Source organism: Phyllostomus discolor, chromosome 1 (genome assembly GCF_004126475.2).
Source record: "Phyllostomus discolor isolate MPI-MPIP mPhyDis1 chromosome 1, mPhyDis1.pri.v3, whole genome shotgun sequence".
NCBI classification, from domain to species: Eukaryota; Metazoa; Chordata; class Mammalia; order Chiroptera; family Phyllostomidae; genus Phyllostomus; species Phyllostomus discolor.
This window is the reverse complement of record NC_040903.2, coordinates 116,386,492-116,407,548: the sequence shown is the minus strand read 5'-3', so window position 1 is coordinate 116,407,548 and position 21,057 is coordinate 116,386,492. Positions and strand designations below refer to the sequence as shown.

At 38.4% G+C, this 21,057-nt stretch overlaps 1 protein-coding gene and 1 pseudogene across 5 annotated transcripts in view; one reads left to right on the top strand and one right to left on the bottom strand.

Moving 5' to 3' along the window:
• Window positions 1-21,057, top strand: part of BBS4 (Bardet-Biedl syndrome 4) — a 72,319-nt gene that overhangs the window by 7,619 nt on the left and 43,643 nt on the right. For 4 of the 5 annotated variants that reach the window (XM_036028214.1, XM_036028208.1, XM_036028223.1 and 1 more), the window contains exons 2-3: window positions 8,423-8,474; window positions 19,280-19,359. In XM_036028214.1, the coding sequence (XP_035884107.1) occupies window positions 8,423-8,474; window positions 19,280-19,359 (132 nt within the window). Of the gene's footprint in view, window positions 1-8,422; window positions 8,475-12,098; window positions 12,168-19,279; window positions 19,360-21,057 lie in introns of those variants that run through there. The other variant, XM_036028218.1, reaches the window with a different exon arrangement.
• On the bottom strand, window positions 5,847-7,518 carry LOC114491459 (annotated as a pseudogene).

The window sequence follows — 21,057 nt, the reverse complement described above, 5'->3', positions numbered from 1 at the left end:
CTATTCTTACCCTCCCCTGTCTATTTTCTACTTACCATCTATGCTACTTATTCTCTGCACCTTTTCCCCCTCTTTCCCCCTCCCACTCACCTGTTGCCAACCCTTCATGTGATCTCCCTTTCTGTGGTTCTGTTCCTGTTCTAATTGTTTGCTTAGTTTGCTTTTGTTTTTGTTTTAGGTGTGGTTGTTAATAATTGTGAGTTTGCTGTCATTTTACTATACATGCTTTTTATCTTCTTTTTCTTAGATAAATCCCTTTAACATTTCATATAATAAGGGCTTGGTGATAATGAACTCCTTTAACTTGACCTTATCTGAGAAGCACTTTATCTGCCCTTCCATTCTAAATGAAAGCTTTGCTGGATAGAGCAATCTGGGATGTAGGTCCTTGCCTTTCATGCCTTGGAATACTTCATTCCAGCCCCTTCTTGCCTGTAAGGTCTCTTTTGAGAAGTCAGTGGACAGTCTTATGGGAACTCCTTTGGAGGTTACTGTCTCCTTATCTCTTGCTGCTTTTAAGATTCCCTCCTGATCTTTCATCTTGGCTAATGTTATTATGATGTGCCTTGGTGTGTTCCTCCTTGGGTCCAAGTTCTTTGGGACTCTCTGAGCTTCCTGGACTTCCTGGAAGCTATTTCCTTTGGCAGATTGGGGAAGTTCTTCATTATTTGTTCAAATAACTTTTCCACTTGTTGCTCTTCCTCTTCCCCTTCTGGTATCCATATAATTCAGATGTTTATAGATGTTCATGTAATTCGGAACATCTAAAGATGACCTGGAGGTTCCTAAGCCTCTCCTAATTTTTGAATTCTTGTTTCTTCATTCTTTTCTGATTGGATGTTTCTTTCTTCCTCTGGTCTACTCCATTGATTTGAGTCCCAGTTTCCTTCCCATCACTATTGGTTCCCTGTACATTTTCCTTTATTTCACTTAGTGTAGCCTTCATTTTTTTCATCTAATTTGTGACCAAATTCGACCAATTCTGTGTGCATCCTGATTACCAGTGTTTTGAACTGTGCATCTGATAGGTTGACTATCTCTTTGTTGGTTAGCTGAATTTTTTCTGGAGCTTTGATCTGTTCTTTTGTTTGGGCCATTTTTTCTTTTTTTTGTCTTGACGTGCTTGTTACGTAGTGAGGGGCAGAGCCTTGGTTGTTCACCAGGGCAAGGCAACCCATGTCGCTGGGTTGTGATGCTGTATGTGGGGAGGGGTCCGAGAGGGAACACTGGCACTTGCTCCACTCTGTGCAGAATTTCAGCCACTTTCCCTGCTTTCCACCAGCAAATTGGGCCCTTCTGGTGCTGATTCCTGTGTGGGCGGGTTTATGTATGTTCTAGGACTCTGGGTCTCGCCAAGGAACTCTCCTGTGAAGCTGAGAGTTTCTCCTGGCACCTCAACTGCCACAGGTGTTTTCAGTGATTTGAGGCTTCATTTCCTCTTGCTGGGACCCCAGGTTGTGAGGTCTCTTTTGCTCCCCACTTTCACCTGGTTTATCTGCATGCGAATGTGGGTCAGCCAGGTCCACCAGCCACCTTGTACACTGTGCCCCTCCGCAATCTGATGCTTTGCTGGGTCTGTTGCTGCTTTGTGGACCTGGGGTTCGCCAGCCACCACTTTGCTGCAACTCCCCTCTGCCCCTCCTACCAGTCTGGGTGAATATATCTACTTTAACTCCTTGGTTTTGGACTTCCATTCAGTTAAATTTTCTGTTGGTACTGGTTGTTTTTTGTTTCTAAATTTTTATTGTCCTTATTATAGTTGTGTGAGGAGTCACAGTGTGTCTACCTATGCCTCCTTCTTGGCCAGAAGTCCTATAGTGCAAATATCTTTTAATTTTTTGTCTTCCTTTTTGGAACAGAAGTTAACTAATTTTAAGTAGTTGAATATTTAGATCTTTTTCTTTTTTAAATTTATTTTTCAATCACAGTTGACATACAATAATGTATTAACTTCTGGTCTACAATATAATGGGTAGACATTTATATACCCTATCAAGTGGTCATTCTGATCAGCCTAGTACCCATCTTACACCATACATAATTATCACAGTGTTATTGACTATGTTTTCTTTGCTGCACTTTATGTCTCTGACTGTTTTTAATAACTGGCAATTTGAACTCCTTAACCATGTCATCTTTGCCATCCATCCCCCCAACCACCTCCCATCTGGTGACTATCAATTTGTTCTTTGTACCTGTGAGTTTGTTTCTGTTTTATTTGTTTTTGTTGTATGTATTCTGCATATAAGTGAAATCATATGTCTTTCTCTGTCTCATGTATTTTACTTAGCATAATATTCTCTAGGCCCATCTATGTTGTTACAAATAGTAACCTGTCCCTTTTTCATGGGTAATATTTCATTGTAGATATGTACCACATCATCTTTATCCATTTGTCTATCTTTAGACATATAGGTTGCTTCCATATCTGGGTTACCATAAATGATGCTGCAGTAAACAGGGGAGCATGTATTTTTTTTTTATTTAAAGATTTTTATTTACTTTTAGAGAGAGAAGGAAGGGAGGGAGAGGGAGAGAGAGAGAGAAACATCAATGTGCGGTTGCTGGGGGTTATGGCCTGCAACCCAGGAATGTACCCTGGCTGGGAATTGAACCTGGGATACTTTGGTTCCCAGCCCGCGCTCAATCCACTGAGCTACGCCAGCCAGGGCTGTATTTTTTCAATTAGTATTTTAGATTTCTTTGGATAAATAACCAGAAGTGGAATTGCAGGATCATATGGTAGTTCTATTTTTAATTTTTTGAGCAAGCTTCATACTGTTTTCCACAGTGGCTGCACCAACAGTGTATGAGTTTTCTCTTATCTCCATATCCTCCCCAAAACTTGTTTATTGATTTATTAATGATAACCATTCTGACAGGTGTGTGGTGGTATCTCACTGTGTTTTTAATTTGTATTTCTCTGATGATTAGTGACATTGAGCATCTTTTCATGTCTTTTGGCCATCTGTATGTCCTCTTTGGAGAAGTGTCTATGCAGGTCCTCTGCCCATTTTTTATTTGGACTTTTGTGTGTGTGTGTGTGTTAAGTTTTAAGAGTTCTTTATGTATTTTGGATATTAACCCCTTATATTGTATATCATTCTCCCATTCAGTACATTGTCTTTTTGTTTTGTTAATGGCTTCCTTTGCCGTACAGAAACTTTTTATTTTAATGTTGTTTCATTGTTTTTTTTTCAGTCATTTCCCTTGCACAAGGATGCATATCCAAAAAAAAATATTGCTTAGAATAATTTCAAAGGGTTTACTGCCTGTGTTTTGTTCTAGGAATTTTATGGCTTCACATCTTACATTTATGTCTTTAATCCATTTTGAGTTTTATTTTTGTATAGGGTGTAAGAGGATGGTCTAGTTTCATTTTTCCCAACACCATTTATTGAAGAGACTGTCCCATTGTACATTCTTGCCTCTGTGACAGCAGGAATTTATATTTGGGTTCTCTATTCTGTTTCATTGATCTGTGTTTTAGTTTTCATGGCAGTACCATGCTGCTTTGATTACTCTAGCCTTGCAGTATAGTTTGATATCCAATCACATGACACCTTCAAGTTTGCTCTTTTTTCTCAAGATTTCTTTAGCTGTTCAGGGTCTTTTGTGGTTTTATATAAATTTTAGGATGATTTGTTCTAGTTTGGTGCAAAGCACCATTGCTATTTTTATAGGATTATGTTGAATTTATAGATTGCTATGGGTAGTATGGACATTTTAAGGATGTTAATTCTTCCTATCCATGAACACAGTATGTGCTTCCATTTATTTGTGTCTTCTTCAGTTTCTTTTTTCAGTGTCTTATAGTTTGTCAAGGCCTTTTACCTTCTTGGTTAAATTTATTCTAGAGTATGTTCTCTTTTTGTTTTTAATATTTTTTTCAAAATGGAAGAGGGGACGGATATCCTCACCTGAGGATATGTTTACTGATTTTACAGAGAGGGGAAGGATGTGGGGGAGAGAGAGAGAAACATTGATGTGAGAGAGAAACATTGATCAGCTGCCTCCCATGTGGGGGTCACACCATAACCAGATATGTGCCCTGACCCAGAATTGAACCCACAACCTTTTGGTGCATGGGATGGTGCTCTAACCGACTGAGCCAGGTGGGGAGGGATATATTTTAAAGATTTTATTTATTTATTTTTAGAGAGGGGGGAAGGAAAGAAGAGAGGGAGAGAAAGATCATCAGTGTGAGTGAAAAACATTGATCAGTTGCCTGTCACATGCTTCCAACTGGGGACCTGGCCTACAGGCCAGCCCTGATTGGGAATCGAACTAGCAACCTTTTGGTTTGCAGGCTAGCGCTTAATCCACTGAGCCACTCCAGCCATGGCTAGGTGTTTTATTTATTTATTTATTTATTTATTTATTTATTTATTTTTGATGCGATATAACTGGGGTTTTATTAATTTTTCTTTCTGTTAGATCTTTTCTAATTAGTTTGTGCTTTTATATCTTGTGGAATTAATCCTTCCCTGCCTTATATATTTTTAAAGGTTTTAAAATTTGCCTTTTCCATTTCAGTCTTCAAAACTTTACTTCATTTTCATTTCTCTGATGGAGTTTTTTTCTCTGGAAGTCTATTTTGTCTAATATTAATATTGCTACTTTGGTTTTCATTTTATTTCTATTTCTGTGGTGTACTTTTTGCCATTTTTTAACTTTGTGTTTCTTTTTCCTTATGTTTTAGGTTTGTCTTTATACAAATATTATAAATCTATAATTAAAAAATTCATCCTCATAATCTGTCTTTTCATTGGGGAATTTCATTTTTTTTTCTGTTCACCGCCCCCCAACACTTTTGGGCTGAGTTTCTTATTATCTTCTGCTTTTCTCATTTCATTCCTTAGAAGTTATATATTCTGTTCTTTGGTCTTTAGTGAGTACTCCAGTTTTTAAAATATTACATGCTTAAAGCTCAAACTTAAATTTGAATAATACAGGGATCCTTGAATGCTTTATTGCCCATTGCCTTCTGCCAATTCATGCCATTGTTGTTCATTTTTGTAGTTTTTATATTTTTCAATATAACACCACAAATTATACTTTCTAATCTCTGTTTTATACAGTCAGTAAATACTTAGAATAGTTCCATATTTACCAATTCCTTTGCTTGTTCACTCCTTCATTCTGGGGTTATTTTCCTTTTTCCTAATGTGTAGCCTTTAAAAATTTATTTGGTGAGCTTAAAAACTGTCAGATTTTACTTGTCTGACAGTCATTTTAATTTGCCATTGTTCTTGAAAGTTAGTTTGATTGGTCTAAGTGTTTAAAAGAACAGAGGTTGGCGAAGTGTTTTTGAAAGGGCCAAAAATAAGTATTTTGAAATTTATGGGCCATACAGTCTCTCAAGTAACTTAGCTAGGTAGTTCATATTGGCTGCAGAAACACTGTAACACTGAGAAATCAAATTATTTTAGTGTAATCAGAAAACTCAGTGTACAGAGCAGGAGGCCCAATGCAAAGATTTTTCTAAGGCTACGAATTAAAACAGACACTTATTGTCTGTGGTGCAGGTCCCTGTAATGTATGTAAGGGCAGATTTATTTTCATTTAACCTGGTCAGAATTGGTTGAGTATCCAGAATCTGAAGATTAGTGTCTCTTATTACTTCTGGAAATTTTCAGCCATTATTTTTTGCTCATATCATATCAAACATAGGAGGTGGAAAGATGCATTTGAAGATTTTCAACAGAGTTATAAGATGTTATTTAATATGGTGTATCCCTTAAAAAACTCCCTTCTGGTATTAAGTGCTAGACAATTTCTGTGTAGATAACCTCATAAGCTCCCTTTTATTTTTTTAACTTTTACTGTATACTGTAAAAGATCTAGAAAATTAGAGCTTGAAGTCTTGTTTTTAAAAAGCCATAAGCTTAAGTGAAAAACCAAGTACAGAGTACAAAACTGCAATAAGGGCCATGGTGATTCCATGCCATCTACCTCCCAAGTCCTTCACACAGAACAGTGGCCTCAGTCCGTGAATATCACGCTGCTTGCTGTGTGGACACAGGCATCAACCAGCCTAGGGGTGGGGTGGGGTGGGGAGCTGCATCTGGGTCCTGTTGTTATTTGGGTATTCTCAACCTGGAACAGGCCACATAAGACCAAGAACCAGCTGGCATGAAGGATTAAGTTGAAACATTCCCTTCCCCCCACTCTACCCCTAACCTTTAACTTGTGGGTTTTGGTTCTTCCTAGGAATTGTGTTGGGTTCTTATAAGTTGACTATTAAACACTGTTCACAGTAGGGCCTTACAGCTTGGTCTAATGGGGGTGACTTCTGAAGCATTCTCATGTACTGCAGTCTCTCATTCCACCGTGTGCTACAGATGAGGCATTTAGCTGACCTTCTCTCACTATCCCTGCTGATCTGCCGCTCACGGAGATCTCACAGTCAGTGGCTTGAAATGTTCTGGAAGATCAGCATGTTAATTTCAATAGCAGATGACTTTAATCCTTTCCCAAAGCTTCTTGAACTCATCTACATCTCTTCTCTGAACCGGTATGAAATGTTCTAAGTCAGATTTATGCTTGATGGCCTCCAGAAAAAGGACTTGGAAAGTGATATCATCCACAGTCCAGTCACAACACAGGAAAAGAAATGACTTGTTTTTATAGAGTTTCTGAATCTCTTGTAACTTGAGTGTTCTGAGCACACTCTGATACCCAGCTGGATGGAGGACATGCCACTAGGGTTTGTGTAGACTCCATTGGTGTGTAACATGGTCAGCTTCTGTTTCTCATGAGCCCACTCTAGGACCTTTTTTTCACCAGTAAGATCAAGGGATTTGATTGTTGAAATTTGTGGTCAAGACCAGGGCTCCGTTTTCCATCAGGTGGAGAACTGACTAAATAGCTGTTTTCCAGAGTCTTCCATCTTTGACTCCAAATCATCAAATACTTTATATAAGCAGTCCTCGAAGGCTGGTGTGTCTGAGTGGACTGAGTGCCCACCTGCAAACTGAAAGGTCACCAGTTCGATTCCCAGTCAGGGTACATGCCTGGATTGCAGGCCAGGTCGCTGGTTGGGGTGAGCGAGAGGGAACTGGTCGATGTTTCTCTCACACAACGATGTTTTTCTTCCTCTTTGTCTCCCTCCCTTCCCCTGTCCCTAAAAATAAATAAATAAAATCTTTAAAAAGTAACAATAAACAGTCCTTGAAAAATATGGCTTGAACATTACTAGTACGAGGAGAGAGTTTTGGGTAAAGGTCATGGGCAACATGAACAAGATTCTTGTCTTCATGGAGATATTTCTGAAATTTTAAGCTCTCCTCTTCTATTTTTATTTATTTTTAGAGAGAGGGGAAGGGAGGGACAATGAGGGAGAGAAATATCGATGTGTGAGAGATACATCGATCGTCAATCGGTTGCCACACCCCTAACTAGGGACCTGGCCCACAATCCAGGCATGTGACCTGACTGGGAATCCAACTGGGAGCCTTTTGGTTCTCAGGCCAACACTCAATCCACTGAGCTACAACGTCCAGGGTGTCTCTTCATCTTCTAGAAGATCAAATCAGTGGCAGTATCCAGTAGGGCCTGAATTAACTAACCCAGTTCTAGAATTTTAGGCTGGGAACCTGAGGTACAACTGCAGCATTAATGCTGGTTCCAGTCACTGGCATAAGTTCTTAAGGCTTCTGATTTTTCTTTTTAAAGATTTTATTTATTTATTTTTTTAGAGAGGGAAGGGAGTGAGAACGAGAGAGAGAGAAACATCAACGTGCTGGGGGTCATGGCCTGCAACCCAGGCATGTGCCCTAACTGGGAATCAAACCTGTGACACTTTGGTTCGCAGCCTGCACTCAATCCACTGAGCTACGGCCAGCCCGGGCTGGCTTCTGACTTTTTAATCTTGGAAGCAGCTTCCTGAGCTTTTTGTTGGTGGAGGCGGGGGCACCATCACTGAAGAATATAAAATCTTGTCTATATCAGATGCCTGGCTCCTGTAGAAGCCATCCAGTTTCGTGCAAAGAATGAGAACTTCATTGTCTCTGCTTTCCCTGCTATGAAGCTTCTGAGAAGGTATATCCTTGTCTGCTCCAAAGGCTGCTGCTCTAACTCATAAGCTCCCTTTTATTAAAGTTAACACTTTTTTTGGTTAAGTTGCTGAGAAGTATAGCATTAAATTTAATACTAGTAATATGTAGTGTCTTAAGAACTTAGTACATTTATTTATACACATTTATCATGTATCATAATTATACATTATAAATACATGTAAGTATATATTAAAATATGCATTTTATATTATTAATAGTTTGACATTTGTTTTGTAAACTGTATTCAAAATAATTATTTGTATCTATATGTAGTTAATGGATTAATTGCATGATTGGAGAGCTACTTACTGATGCTTGTTATTGGAATGGTGGTGCTTTAACACAGACTTCTTTCATTTCAGAGAACTCAGCTTCCCACATCTGCTGAATCTCAAAACCCCCAGCTAAAAAAAGGTCTGTATGCAATTTCATTGTATGTGTATGTTTGCAGATTTCTTTTATTATTACTTTTGTTCTATTCTGTATGCAGTAGAGCTTTTAAAAATGTAATTGTTGACAAAAGCACTATTAGTGTAAATGTTTTGCCATATTTAATTTTTATGGAGTTATTAGATATTAGGGTACTGATTTTACCTAGAAGTGTGTTTAAGTGGAGTTTTATTATTATGTAAATGTATATTAATTTTGTACTTGTGGTAAACTACTCTAAAATTCCCATGAGTACATATCAGGCCTCAAATAATTTCACGTATATGTTAAGTAAGTGTGAAGTTTTATAAGTATTGAATCTGGGAAGCCTAATTTGATAAGGACCTATACTGTAAAGAACTACATTTTACACCCTGTTAGGGGTCTGATGTATACTTTATTTTTAGAGGAACAAGATTCCTTCATTTGATAACCTAGTCTTAGGAGGGGTTTGCATCTGGTGTAGGTGACTACATATATTGGGTCTCCTCCCACACCTGAACTTTTTATTTGGCAGAAGAGACCATCTATTTTGTTACTTACTCATTTATTCATTATTGTCTAGGTAAACAAAGGCTGAATGGAAGAGGTGTGTCTTGGTCACAGCCTTATGTATTATTCTTGTCTGCATATCTGAGTTTTAGTCATCAGGCTGTACTTCCTTTGCAGCACGTGCTTTCTTGTTGTCTGCTAAGAGTTTAAAGTTGATTCTGTTAATAAATTGTTTAGTTTACTTGGGGCATTTCTGTTACTATTTGAAATTATAATGCAAGTTGTAGGAAAATATGATTGCCTCAGAAATTTATTTTCAAAGAGTTTTTCAAGAAAACATCTTTCACTGAAAGATCAGTACATCTATAATTTAGATTATTTGTGAAATTTAGATGTAATTTGCCAATATTTAACATAATTGCTAATATTTTTTACACCATTTCTGGGCATGAAAGTCATCTTCCTATGATGTCTGTCACTTCATTTAATCACCATGGTGATTTGACTAGTTAGGTGGAGCTAGTGGGTGTTGTGCATATATCTCCAATATTCTTCCACACTTCCATCAGAGTCAAACCCAGAGGTTCCACTGATTGTGAGATCAGGAGAACTGTAATTAGTGTATACCAATCAAGTATTGGCCCATGCCTAATCCAGGCTTATGAGATACAAAGTTTAAAGCTATGGGGAAAAGGGACACATTTACATGTTATATTATAAAATTTAACAGTGCTGCAGTGCCCCTTGGAATCAATTCTTTCTCCCTTCTTCACTGCAGAGCAACTACTTTTTGATTTCTGTTACTAATGTTTAAATTTTCCTGTTCTTGAACCCCTCATAAATAGGAGTATTTGCCAGGTTCCAGAACCAGTGATAGGTATTTGGAATACACAAATAAATGGGGCATGGATTCTGCCCTCAGGGAATTGACAGTCTTCAGGGTGTATAGAGTATAAGCAGGTAATTAAAATGCAGTGTATGTTCCCTAGGTCCTTTCTTTTGAATGTTAAATACTTTCAGTTTTTTCAGTAATCTTCAGATGAGATGCTTAGAACTCTTTGCTATTACTTCTTTGGTCCTATGGTGAATGTGTTGGCCCTCTTGGAAGTATAAAATTCAGGACTAAACAGAGTATTCCAGGTGTGGTGTGAACAAGGCCATGTGGAACATCAGGAAGATAAAATCTCTCCATCTGGATCTTTTATTTCTGTTCAGCTCAAGGTTGCATTGCCTTTTGGGCACTCATTTTGTACATTTGCAATACAAATGTATTATACAGTGGCAGGAGTATCATTCATGTAGAATACAGTGATTGCAATAAAAATGATTTGCCTTTGGAGTTGTGGTGGTGACACAGTCCCCTAAAATACTGAGAATATAGAATGCTCTTAATTGGCACTTAATTTCTGACTTACAAAACCCATATCCGTAAAATATTGAGGATATAACATGCTCTTAATGTGTACTTAATTTATGGTTTCCACAATCCATAATTTTATCTATCAATATGGTAGATTACATTGAATTTTGGAATGTTGTATCAACCTTGCATTCCTAGGATACATCTCACATGGTAATCATATATTAACCTTTTTATATATGGTTTGATCCAATTTGCTAATATATTTTTTTTAGATTTTATTTATTTATTTTTAGAGAGAGGAGATGGGAGGGAGAGAAATCTTGATCAGTTGGCTCTCACATGTCCCCAGCTGGGGACCTGGTCTGCAACCTAGGCATGTGTCCTGACTGGGACTCAAACCTGGGACCTTTTGGTTTTGCAGGCCAGTGTTCAGTTCATTGAGCCACACCAGCCAGGGCTTTGCTAATATTTTGTTAAGGATTTTTATATTTGTGTTCCCAAAAGATGTTGGTCTATAGTTTTGTTCTTTTGTGATACTTTTGTCTCTGATATCAGGGTTATGCTGGCCTCAAACAAGTTGGAAACTATTCCCTCTTTATTGGAAATCCTGGAAGATTTTATACAGAATAGGTGTTATTTTTGTTTGTTTGTTTTAAATATTTTATTTATTTATTTTTGAAGAGAGGGGAAGGGAGGGAGAAGGAGAGGGAAAGAAACACCAATGTGCAAAGAAACATCGATCAGTTGCCTGTCTCACATATCCTGACCAGGGACGGGCCTGCAAGGCAGGGGAATCAGCCTGCCACCTTGCACCCTGCAGGATGACACCCAACCAAATGAGCTACACTGGTTAGGGCTCAATGTTATTTCTTTCTTAAATGTTTTCTAGAATATGACCATGAAACAATCTGGGCCTGGATTTTTCTTGACTGGAACATTTTAAAGTACAAACTCAATTTCTTTAATAGATGTGGGACTATTAAGGTTATATATATTTTTTAGAGAGAGCTCTGATAATGTTTTTCTTTCAAAGGAATTGGTCAGTTTCACCTCAGTTATCAAATTTATTGGCATTATATATACATACGGTACTCCTATATTTTCCTTTTAGTATCTGTAGGATGTGTAATGATGTCCCTCTGTTGTTGCTTTTGGTAATTTGTTTTCTCTTTTTCTCAATTAGTGTGACTACCAGTTTATACATTTCATTGATCTTTTCAAAGAACTAGCTTTTGATTTTACTTTTTCCCTCTTTTGCTTTTCTATTTCAATTTCATTGATTTCTGCTCTTACCTAATTGTTTCTTGTGTTTAATTTGCTCTCTTTTATTCAGTTTTGTTTTAAAGGTTTTATTTGTTTATTTTTAGAGGGAGGGGAAAGGAGGGAAACATCAGTGTGTGGTTAACTTCTTGTGTGCCTTTTAATGGGGACCTGGCCCACAACCCGGGCATGTGCCCTAGACTAGAAATTGAACTGGCGACCCTTTGCTTTGCAGTCTGACACCCAATTCACTGAGCCACACTAGCCAGGTCCTTTATTCAGTTTCTTAAGGTAGAAACTTAGATCATTGATTTGAGATTTTTTTTTTCTATTATAAGCATTTAGTACTTCATATGTCTCTCTAAACAGTGCTCACATGGTTTATACACATTTCAAGTGTTGTGTTATGTTTTAACTTTTATACAACTCCTTTTTTTATTTTTACACTTACCCAAGGACCTTTTTTTTATTGCTTTTTAGAGAGAGAGAATTGGTTGCCTCTTATATGCACCTGGACCGGGGATCATACATGCCCCCGACCAGGGATCAAATCCACAGCCTAGGTATGTGCCCAGACCAGAATTGAACCTCAATCCTTTGGTTACCAGATGATGCTCCAACCAACTGAGACACACCTGTCAGTGCACAACTCCATTTTTAAATTAATAATTTTTTATATCACCAAATTGTCATTGTTCACATTTTCTTGATTGTCTCATAAATTAAATATACAGTTCTTAATATTTGAAAATTTCCTTTGTGTTCCCCTTTGACCATGCATTATTAAGAAAAGTATTGATTAATTTCCATATATTTGGAGATGTTTCCAGATATCTTTTGTTATTGGTTTCTGGTTTAATTCTATTGTGGTTAGGGAATATACTTTTTTTTTTTTTTTTAAAGATATTTTTATTATTATAGAAACGCAGGAAAGGAAGGAGAAAGGGAGAGAAACATTGATTGATTGCCTTCAGTACACACTGTGGCCAGAGACTGAAACCACAACCCAGGCATGTGCCTTAACCAGAATCAAACCAGCAACCTTCTGGTTTGTGGGATAATGCTCAACTGTGCCACACTGGCTACGGCTTAGAACATACTTTCTTTTTCTTTTGTAATTTTATGTAAATATGTATATATATACACATATGTATGTATATGTATATATTTTTAAAATTATTTTTATTGAGGTATAATATATATTAGTTTCAAGTATACAACATAATGATTCAATATTTATATATATTACAAAATAGTCATCACATTAAGTCTAGTTAAACATCCATTACCTCATTTTGGTTTTGTTTTTTCACTATCCCCACCCACCCCAGCCATCCAGAAAGAACATACTTTCTCAAAGAACATACTTTCTTTTTTTTTTTACGATTTTATTTATTTTTTTTAGAGAGCGGGAAAGGGAGGGAGAAGTAGAGGGAGAGAAACATCAGTGTGTGGTTGCCTCTTGTGCACCCCCCACTGGGAATCTGGCCTGCAACCTAGGCATGTACCCTGACTGGAATCAAACCAGCGACCTTTTAGTTCACAGGTCTGCACTCAATCGACTGAGCTACACCAGCCAGGGTGGAACAGACTTTCTATGGTTTGTTTTATGGCCCTGAATGTGGTCTGTGTTGGAAAATGTTCAATGTACTGCAAATGTGTATTCTGCCCATTGAATGGTGTAGTCTATAAATGTCAGTTAAGTCCAGTTGTTTGAGAGTATTGTTCTTCCGTGTACTTGCTGATATGGGTATTTATATCCTTACTAATATTAGATGCTGATTTCTCTAATGAGAGAAGAGTGTGGAAGTATGCAAATGTAATTATGGATTTGTCTTCTAATTTCAGTTCTATCAAATTTTTACTTGGTATATTTGAAGATCTGTTGAGGGATTGCATATACATTTAGGATTATTTGACTTCTTGGTGAATTGACCCTTTTATCATTATGTAATATTCCTCTTCTATCCCTGATACAATTCCTTGTTTGATAATAATGTAGTTGTTCCAGTTTTGTTTTGACTATTATTTGCACAGTAATTGATACATAGTTTACATACATTTACTAAAATTCACTTTAGTATAGAGTTCTGGGAATTTTGACAAATGAAAATGATCATGTAACTGCCACCACAATCAAGAATTAGAACAGCTGAGACTTCCGGCAAGATGGAGGCATAGGTGGACACACCGCGCCTCCAAGTACAACCAAGATTGGAACAACAACAATTGAAGAGGCAGAATAACAACCAGAATTGACAGAGAATTTATCTGAATGGAAGTCGGACAGCCAAGAAGTTGAAGTAGACCTGTTCATCCAGACCGGTAGGAGGGGTGGAGAGGAACAGCAGGGCGGGGGTCACATCGCACGGAGAACAGGGTGAAATGGGCGCATAAGGCAACCAGGAGTGCGTAAGACATCTGGGGCGCACAAGATTGCAGCAGGTGGACTCTGAGTACGCAAGCGGCAGCTGGCGGACCCAGTGAGGCAGAGATTGTGGACCAGGACAGAGCACGCAACCCAGGATCCCAGAGAAGGGACTGAGGTCCCAGGAAAATGGAGCTACTGCCATTGTTCCCTCCTGCCCCCACATACAACGTCACAATCTAGCGACTGGGGTGCCCAGCCCCAGTGAACACCTAAGGCTCTGCCCCTCACCATAACAGGAGCGACCAGACTGAGAGAGAGAGAGAGAGAGAGAGAGAGAGAGAGGAGAGAGAGAGAGAGATGTCTCAAACAGAAGAACAGATCAATGCCCCAGGACTCATTCTTTTGAGTGACTAAGAGATAGCCAATCAATCAGGTGCACAGTTCAAAACACTGGTGATCAGGAAGCTCACAGAATTGGTTGATATTGGGCAAAAATTAGATGAGAAAATGCAGGTTACCATAAAAGAGATGAAGGAAGATGCATGGAGAACCAATAGTGATGGGAAGGAAACTGGGACTCAAGCCAATGGAGTCGACCCGAAGGAAGAAAAAAACAACCAAACAGGAAAGAATGGAGAAATAAGAATTCAAAAAATGAGGAGAAGCTTAGGAACCTCCAGAATATCTTTAAATGTTCCAACATCCAAATTATAGGGGTACCAGAAGGGGAAGAGGAGAAGCAACAGATTGAACACGTATTTGAACAAATAATAAAGGAGAACTTCCCCATTCTGGCAAAGGAAATAGACTTCTAGGAAGTCCAGGAAGCTCAGAGAGCCCCAAAGAAGTTGGACCCAAGAAGAAACACACCAAGGCACATCATAATTACATTAGTCAAGGTACAAATGAAGGAGAGAATCCTAGAAGCAGCAAGAGATAAGGGGATAGTAACCTACAAAGGAGTTCCCATCAGACTGTCAGCTGATTTCTCCAAAGAGACCTTACAGGCAAGAAGGGGCCGGAAAGAAGTATTCCAAGTCATGAAAGACAAGGACCTATATCCCAGATTACTCTATCCAGCAAAGCTTTGATTTAGAATGGAAGGGCAGATAAAGTGCTTCTCAGATAAGGTCCAGTTAAAGGAGTTCATCATCACCAAGCCCTTATTTTATGGAATGTTAAAGGGATTTATCTAAGAAAAGAAGATAAAAAACATGTATAGTAAAATGACAGCAAACCCATAGTTATTAACAACCACACCTAAAGCAAAACCAAAAGAAACTAAGCAAAGAACTAGAACAGGAACAGAACCACAGAAATGGAGGGTTATCAACAGGGGAGTGGGAGGAGAGGAGAGGGAGAAAAGGTACAGAGAATAAGTAGCATAGATTGTAGGTTGAAAAATAGATAGGGGGAGGGTAAGACTAGTATGGAAAATGTAGAAGCTAAAGAACTTATAAGTATGACACATGGACATGACTAAAGGGGAGGATATGGGTGGGAGAGGGTGTACAGGGTGGAGGGGAGTGAAGGGAGAAAATGGGACAACTGTAATAGCATAATCAATAAAATATATTTTAAAAAATTTTTTTAAAAAGGGAAAAAAAGAATTAGAACAGCTTAATCACTTTCCAAAATTCATTTTGACTTTGTAGAAACTACTTCTTCCACTTCCTATTACTTGCAACCATTAATCTTTTTTTTCTTCTTATACTGTTGCCTCTCCCAGAATGTCATAGAAATGGAGTCATACATTATGTAAAATCTGAGTGACCTTTTTTTCAATCAGCATAATGTTTTTGAGTTATCTGTGTTGTATGTCTGAAGGTTTTTTAAATAATTTTTTTAAGATTTTACTTATTTATTTTTAGAGAGGGGAGAAGGGAAGGAGAAAGAGAGGGAGAGAAACATCAATGTGTGGTTCCACTCCCTTCTGGGAACCTAGCCTGCAGCCCAGGCGTGTGTCCTGACTGGGAATCGAACCAGCAACGCTTTGGTTAGCAAGCCCGCGCTCAGTCCACTGAGCTACACCAGCCAGGGCTCGTATGTCTGAGTTTTTTTTAAATTGATGGGTAGTATTGTATTCTATGTTTTTGCCACACTTTTTTCATCCATTCACCAGCTGAAGGACATTGGGTTGTTTTCTGGTTGATTTTTTTTTTTAATCTTACAAATAAAGCTATAAACATTTGTTGTGTGTGAAATTTTCATTTCATTTGTGTAAGTACCTTGGAGTGAGATTGCTGGATAGTGTTGTGAGTATATTTTTAACTTTATTAGAAATAGACAAAATGTTTTCCAAAATAGTTATATTTCCTTCTGCAAAGTATGAAAGCCCTAGTTATTCCACAACCATGACAACACTTGGTATTTCCAGGTTTTTTTAAAGCCTTTCTAGTAAGTATGCAGTGTTACCTCATTGTTTCCATTTGCATTTTCCTAATGACTGTTGATATTGAACATTTTTTCATGTGCTTATCCACAATCCCTATATTTTCTTTGATGAAGTGTATAAATAATATGCTCCTTAAAAATGTGTTCTCTCTTTTCTTATTATTTTTTCTTTTATATATATATTTAAAAATATATTTTATTGATTATGCTATTACAGTTATCCCATTTTTTTTCTCCCCCTTATTTCCCTCTGCCCTGTACCCTGCTGCCCACCATCATTCTTCCACCTTAGTTCATGTCCTTGAATCATACATGTTAGTTCTTTGGCTTCTCCATTTCCCATGCTATTCTTAACCTTCCCCTGTCTATTTTGTACCTACCATTTATGCTTCTTCTCTGCACCTTTTACCCCATTCTTCCTCCACCTCCTCCTCACTGATAACCCTCTATGTGATCTTTATTTCAGGGAGTCTGTTCCTGTTCTAGTTGTTTGCTTAGTTTGTTTTGTTTTTTTTTAGGTTGAGTTGTTCATAGTTGTGAGTTTGTTGTCATTTTACGGTTCGTATTTTGGATCATCATCTTTTTCTTAGATAAGTCCCTTTAACATTTCATATAATAAGGGCTTGGTGATGATGAACTCCTTTAATTTGACCTTATCTGGGAAGCACTTTATCTGCCCTTCCAATTTAAATGATAGCTTTGCTGGATAGAGCAATCTTGGGTGTAGGTCTTTGCCTTTCATGACTTGAAATACTTCTTTCCAGTCTATCTTGCCTACAAGATTTCTTTTGAGAAATCAGCTGATAGTCATATGGGAACTCCTTTGTAGGTAACTGTCTCCTTTTCTCTTGCTGCTTTTAAGATTCTCTCCTTCTCTTTCATCTTGGGTAATGTAATTGTGATGTGCTTTGGTGTGTGCTTCCTTGGGTCCAACTTCTTTGGGACTCTCTGAGCTTCCTGGACTTCTTGGAAGTCCATTTCCTTCACAAGATTGGGGAAGTTCTTCATTATTTTTTCAAATAAGTTTTTAATTTCTTGCTCTTCCTCTTCTTTTTGCACCTCTATGCTTCAGATGTTGGAACATTTAAAGTTGTCCCAGAGGTTCCTAAGCTTCTCCTCATATTTTTGAATTCTCGTTTCTTCATTCTGTTCTGTTTGAATGTTCATTTCTTCCTTCTGGTTCAAACCATTGATTTGAGTCCCAGTTTCCTTCCCATCACTGTTGGATCATTGTGCATTATCTTTTAATTCACTTTTCATAAGCCTTCACTTTTTCCTCTATTTTGCGACCATACTCAACCATTTCTCTGAGCAACCTGCTTACCAGTGTTTTGAACTGTGCATCTGATAGGTTGGCTATCTCTTTGTTGTTTGGTTGTATTTTTTCTGGAGCTTTGATCTGTTCTTTCATTTGGGCCACTTTTTTGTTTAGGCATGTCAGTTATGTAGTAAGGGGTGGGGCCTTAGTTATTCACCATTTGGGTCCACCTGTGTTCTGGTGCTATATGTGGGGGAGGGGCACAAAAGGGAACAATGCTGCTTGCTTGGGTCTCAGCTGGCTTTCAGTCACTTCCTCTGCTACCCACAAGCAAATTGGGCCCTTCTGGTGCTGATTCCCATGTGGGTGGGTTTGTGTAGGTTCTAGAACCCTGTGGGTCTCTCCAAGGAACTTTCCTGGGAGGCTGGGGGTTTTTCCCATTGCTGCCTGAACCCCTACAGGTGTTTCCAGTCAGAGGTTTTGAGGCTTTATTTCCCCCTCGCTGGAACCCAGGGTTTCTTGGTCCATCTCACTCCCTAGTTGTTCCTCCCAGTTTATCTCCACACGAATGTGGGACCACCCACTCCACCACCCATCACCTTGCCTGTCCGTGAGCCACTGCTTTGCCGTGAGTCCTCTCCGACCTGGCTGCCTGTCTCCGCCCCTCCTACCAGTCTGGATGAATGTTTCTTCTTTAACAACTTGGTTGTTAGACTTCTATTCAGTTCAGTTTCCTGGCAATCTGGTTATTTTTGGTTTTAAATTTGTTGTTGTCCTTCTTTTGGTTGTGGGAGGAGGCACAGTATATCTGCCTTCACCTCCATCTTGGCCGGAAGTCCCAGAAACTGCAATCCTGGCAATCCTGGCACATTGAGATGATGCTCTGACCAACTGAGCTAACCACCCAGGACACGTAACTAATTTTATTGTTTCTCCATCATGAATCATTTTCAATAACGCAAATAGAGTTTATTTCCACTCCTGTGCAATAGTATTCACTTTTGAGCTATTGCTAGTGCTGTGTTTAAATATATAAAATATTTTGGTCCTCTGATCAGATGTGACATTGACTGTGTTACATACGAGAGTATATATATTTTGTTAGTAACATTCCTGAAATATTTTTTAGACAGTCTTCATATTTACCTTCTGTATCTAGGGGAGAGTGAGGAGAAGAGACTAAAAATGATTTTAGTTTTTTTCTGGCCAAGTTTCACTTGAAAAACTAACATAATAATCTACAAAAAGTGAAGGAAGTATATATTTAAGTATTTATTTTTTGAGAGACGGGGAGGGAGAGAAATACCAATAGGTTGCCTCTTGCATGTCTGCAGTCTGGGACCTGGTCATCAACCCAGGCATGTGCCTTCACTAGGAATCTTAATGGGTGACCTTTTGGCCTGCAGAGCAACACCCAACCCTCTGAGCCACACTGGTCGAGACAGAAGAATGTATTTAATGCATATTAGTAGACATGTATCACTTAATAGTCTGTATACTTTTGATGCACTGTATTCTTATCGTCAGCACCATGAAGAATTTAATTTGATATTTTTTCAAAATGCTTGTGGTTAGTTTAGATGTGAGGAACAGTGATGGAAGAAAATCTAACAGTGACTGTGTTCTTTGTTTTGTCACAATATGCTGCCCAGCTCTAGAGTTTCCTATTTTGGAGAAGCAGAACTGGTTGATACATCTCCACTATATCCACAAGGATTATGAAGCATGCAAGGTGAGAGATTGCAATGATAGTGAACACTTTGGTTAGGCAGCTAACAGTGTCTGTCACACAGTTTGTTGCAGTGTCTATCCCATTAATAATGTATGGGTTACTGTTTCCCCACACTTGGTGGTATTTGTTAGCTTTTTCTGTGATCATGATGCTTTAACAACATCAACAATTCAGTGGCCTCCAACAATGGATATTTATTTTTGCTCATGGGCCTTCATACTGACTAGGGGTTGGCTGGGTTTGAATACAAGTTGTGGGTCAGGATAGGTATGTTCCACGTGTCCTCTCATTTGAAGACCAGGCTGAAGGGGCAGTCACTCTGTGGGACTTGTTAATCACACGGTGGAGGGCAGATGTTTAACACAGCATAGTATTCCACTTTTTGATCCTCAGCTAAGTGAAAAATGGTATTTTATTTAGTTTTATTTTATAATTCTCTTGTTCTGGTAAGCTTTATCATTATTTATATATTTAAAAACCATCTGTATTTCCTTTTCTCTAAACTGTATCTTTATATAACATACTATATGTTACATATTTGCTGGCAAACAGTAGTATTAACATGCAACACACATCCTTGGTATTCAGAGATTTGTAATGGTTCTGAGGTTGTGGTTTTTAATTTATACCTGTGGCATTCATACCTGTAGCAATGCACAGAACTAGCAATGGTTAGTACCAGTCTGAATCTTGAAAAGTTTCTTTCTTTCTTTTTACTGTGTTATCTTCTCTTTGTGTTCCTTTTTCTTATTTGACCACTCTCTCTGTTTCCTTGTTTTGACTTCTCTTTCTCTGCCTGTTTCTTAAGAATTGGGGCTATTCCTATGTCCTGTCCTTGACCCCTTTATCTGCTCATTGCACACACTTCCTCCTGATCTCCAGACCAATCTAACACCTATTGAATACTTCACAGGCATTTCAAATTCATCTTTCTGTAGGTGAATTTATTTGCTTCCTTCCAAACCTATTCCTTCTCCTGCTCCCTGTCTCAAAGATAGGTACCATCATTCACCCAGCTGTCTGTGTCAGAATCCCCTGACCCACTTTCCCTGATATAATACAGATAATCATCAAATTCTGGAGATCCTTCTCTTACTGTCTCCTGAAATTGTCCCCTTTCCCACATTCTCCGTGCCTTAGTTAATCCCATTTATTTTAATTTAAATTACCACGAATTCTTATATCAACCTTGCCTCTAATTTTGCCCCCTGTCTAAAAATGTTTTTTATTTAATAAAGCAAATAGAATCAGGTTACTTACTGCTTAAAACTTATCAATATTTCCCCATTACTCTCAGCCTTTTAGCATAGCATTTGAAGCCTTTCTCTGAGTCTCCTGGCTACCCCAGCTTCTCCACCCCCTGCCAACACAGGATTTAAAACTGGTGACTCTGGAAAGCTTTACCTGATTTTTCAAGTTAGAATCAGGTGCTTGCCCTCTGAGATCCCCCGGCACCTGCAGCTGAGCCCATCATGGTAGAAAGGCAGAGCCTGTGTTTTGCTCATCAGAGAGCCCCTAGCATCTACAACAGTGCTTGGGCATCCTTTCGTCTTTTTCTTAGCTTGACTAGATAGATTCTAGATACAGGTTGGCAAACTTTTCCTGCAGTGGGCCAGATGGTAAATATTTTAGGTTTTGCAGGCCACAGGAACTCTCTGTTTCATAAGCTTATTATTCCTTTATTTTATTTTTTACATC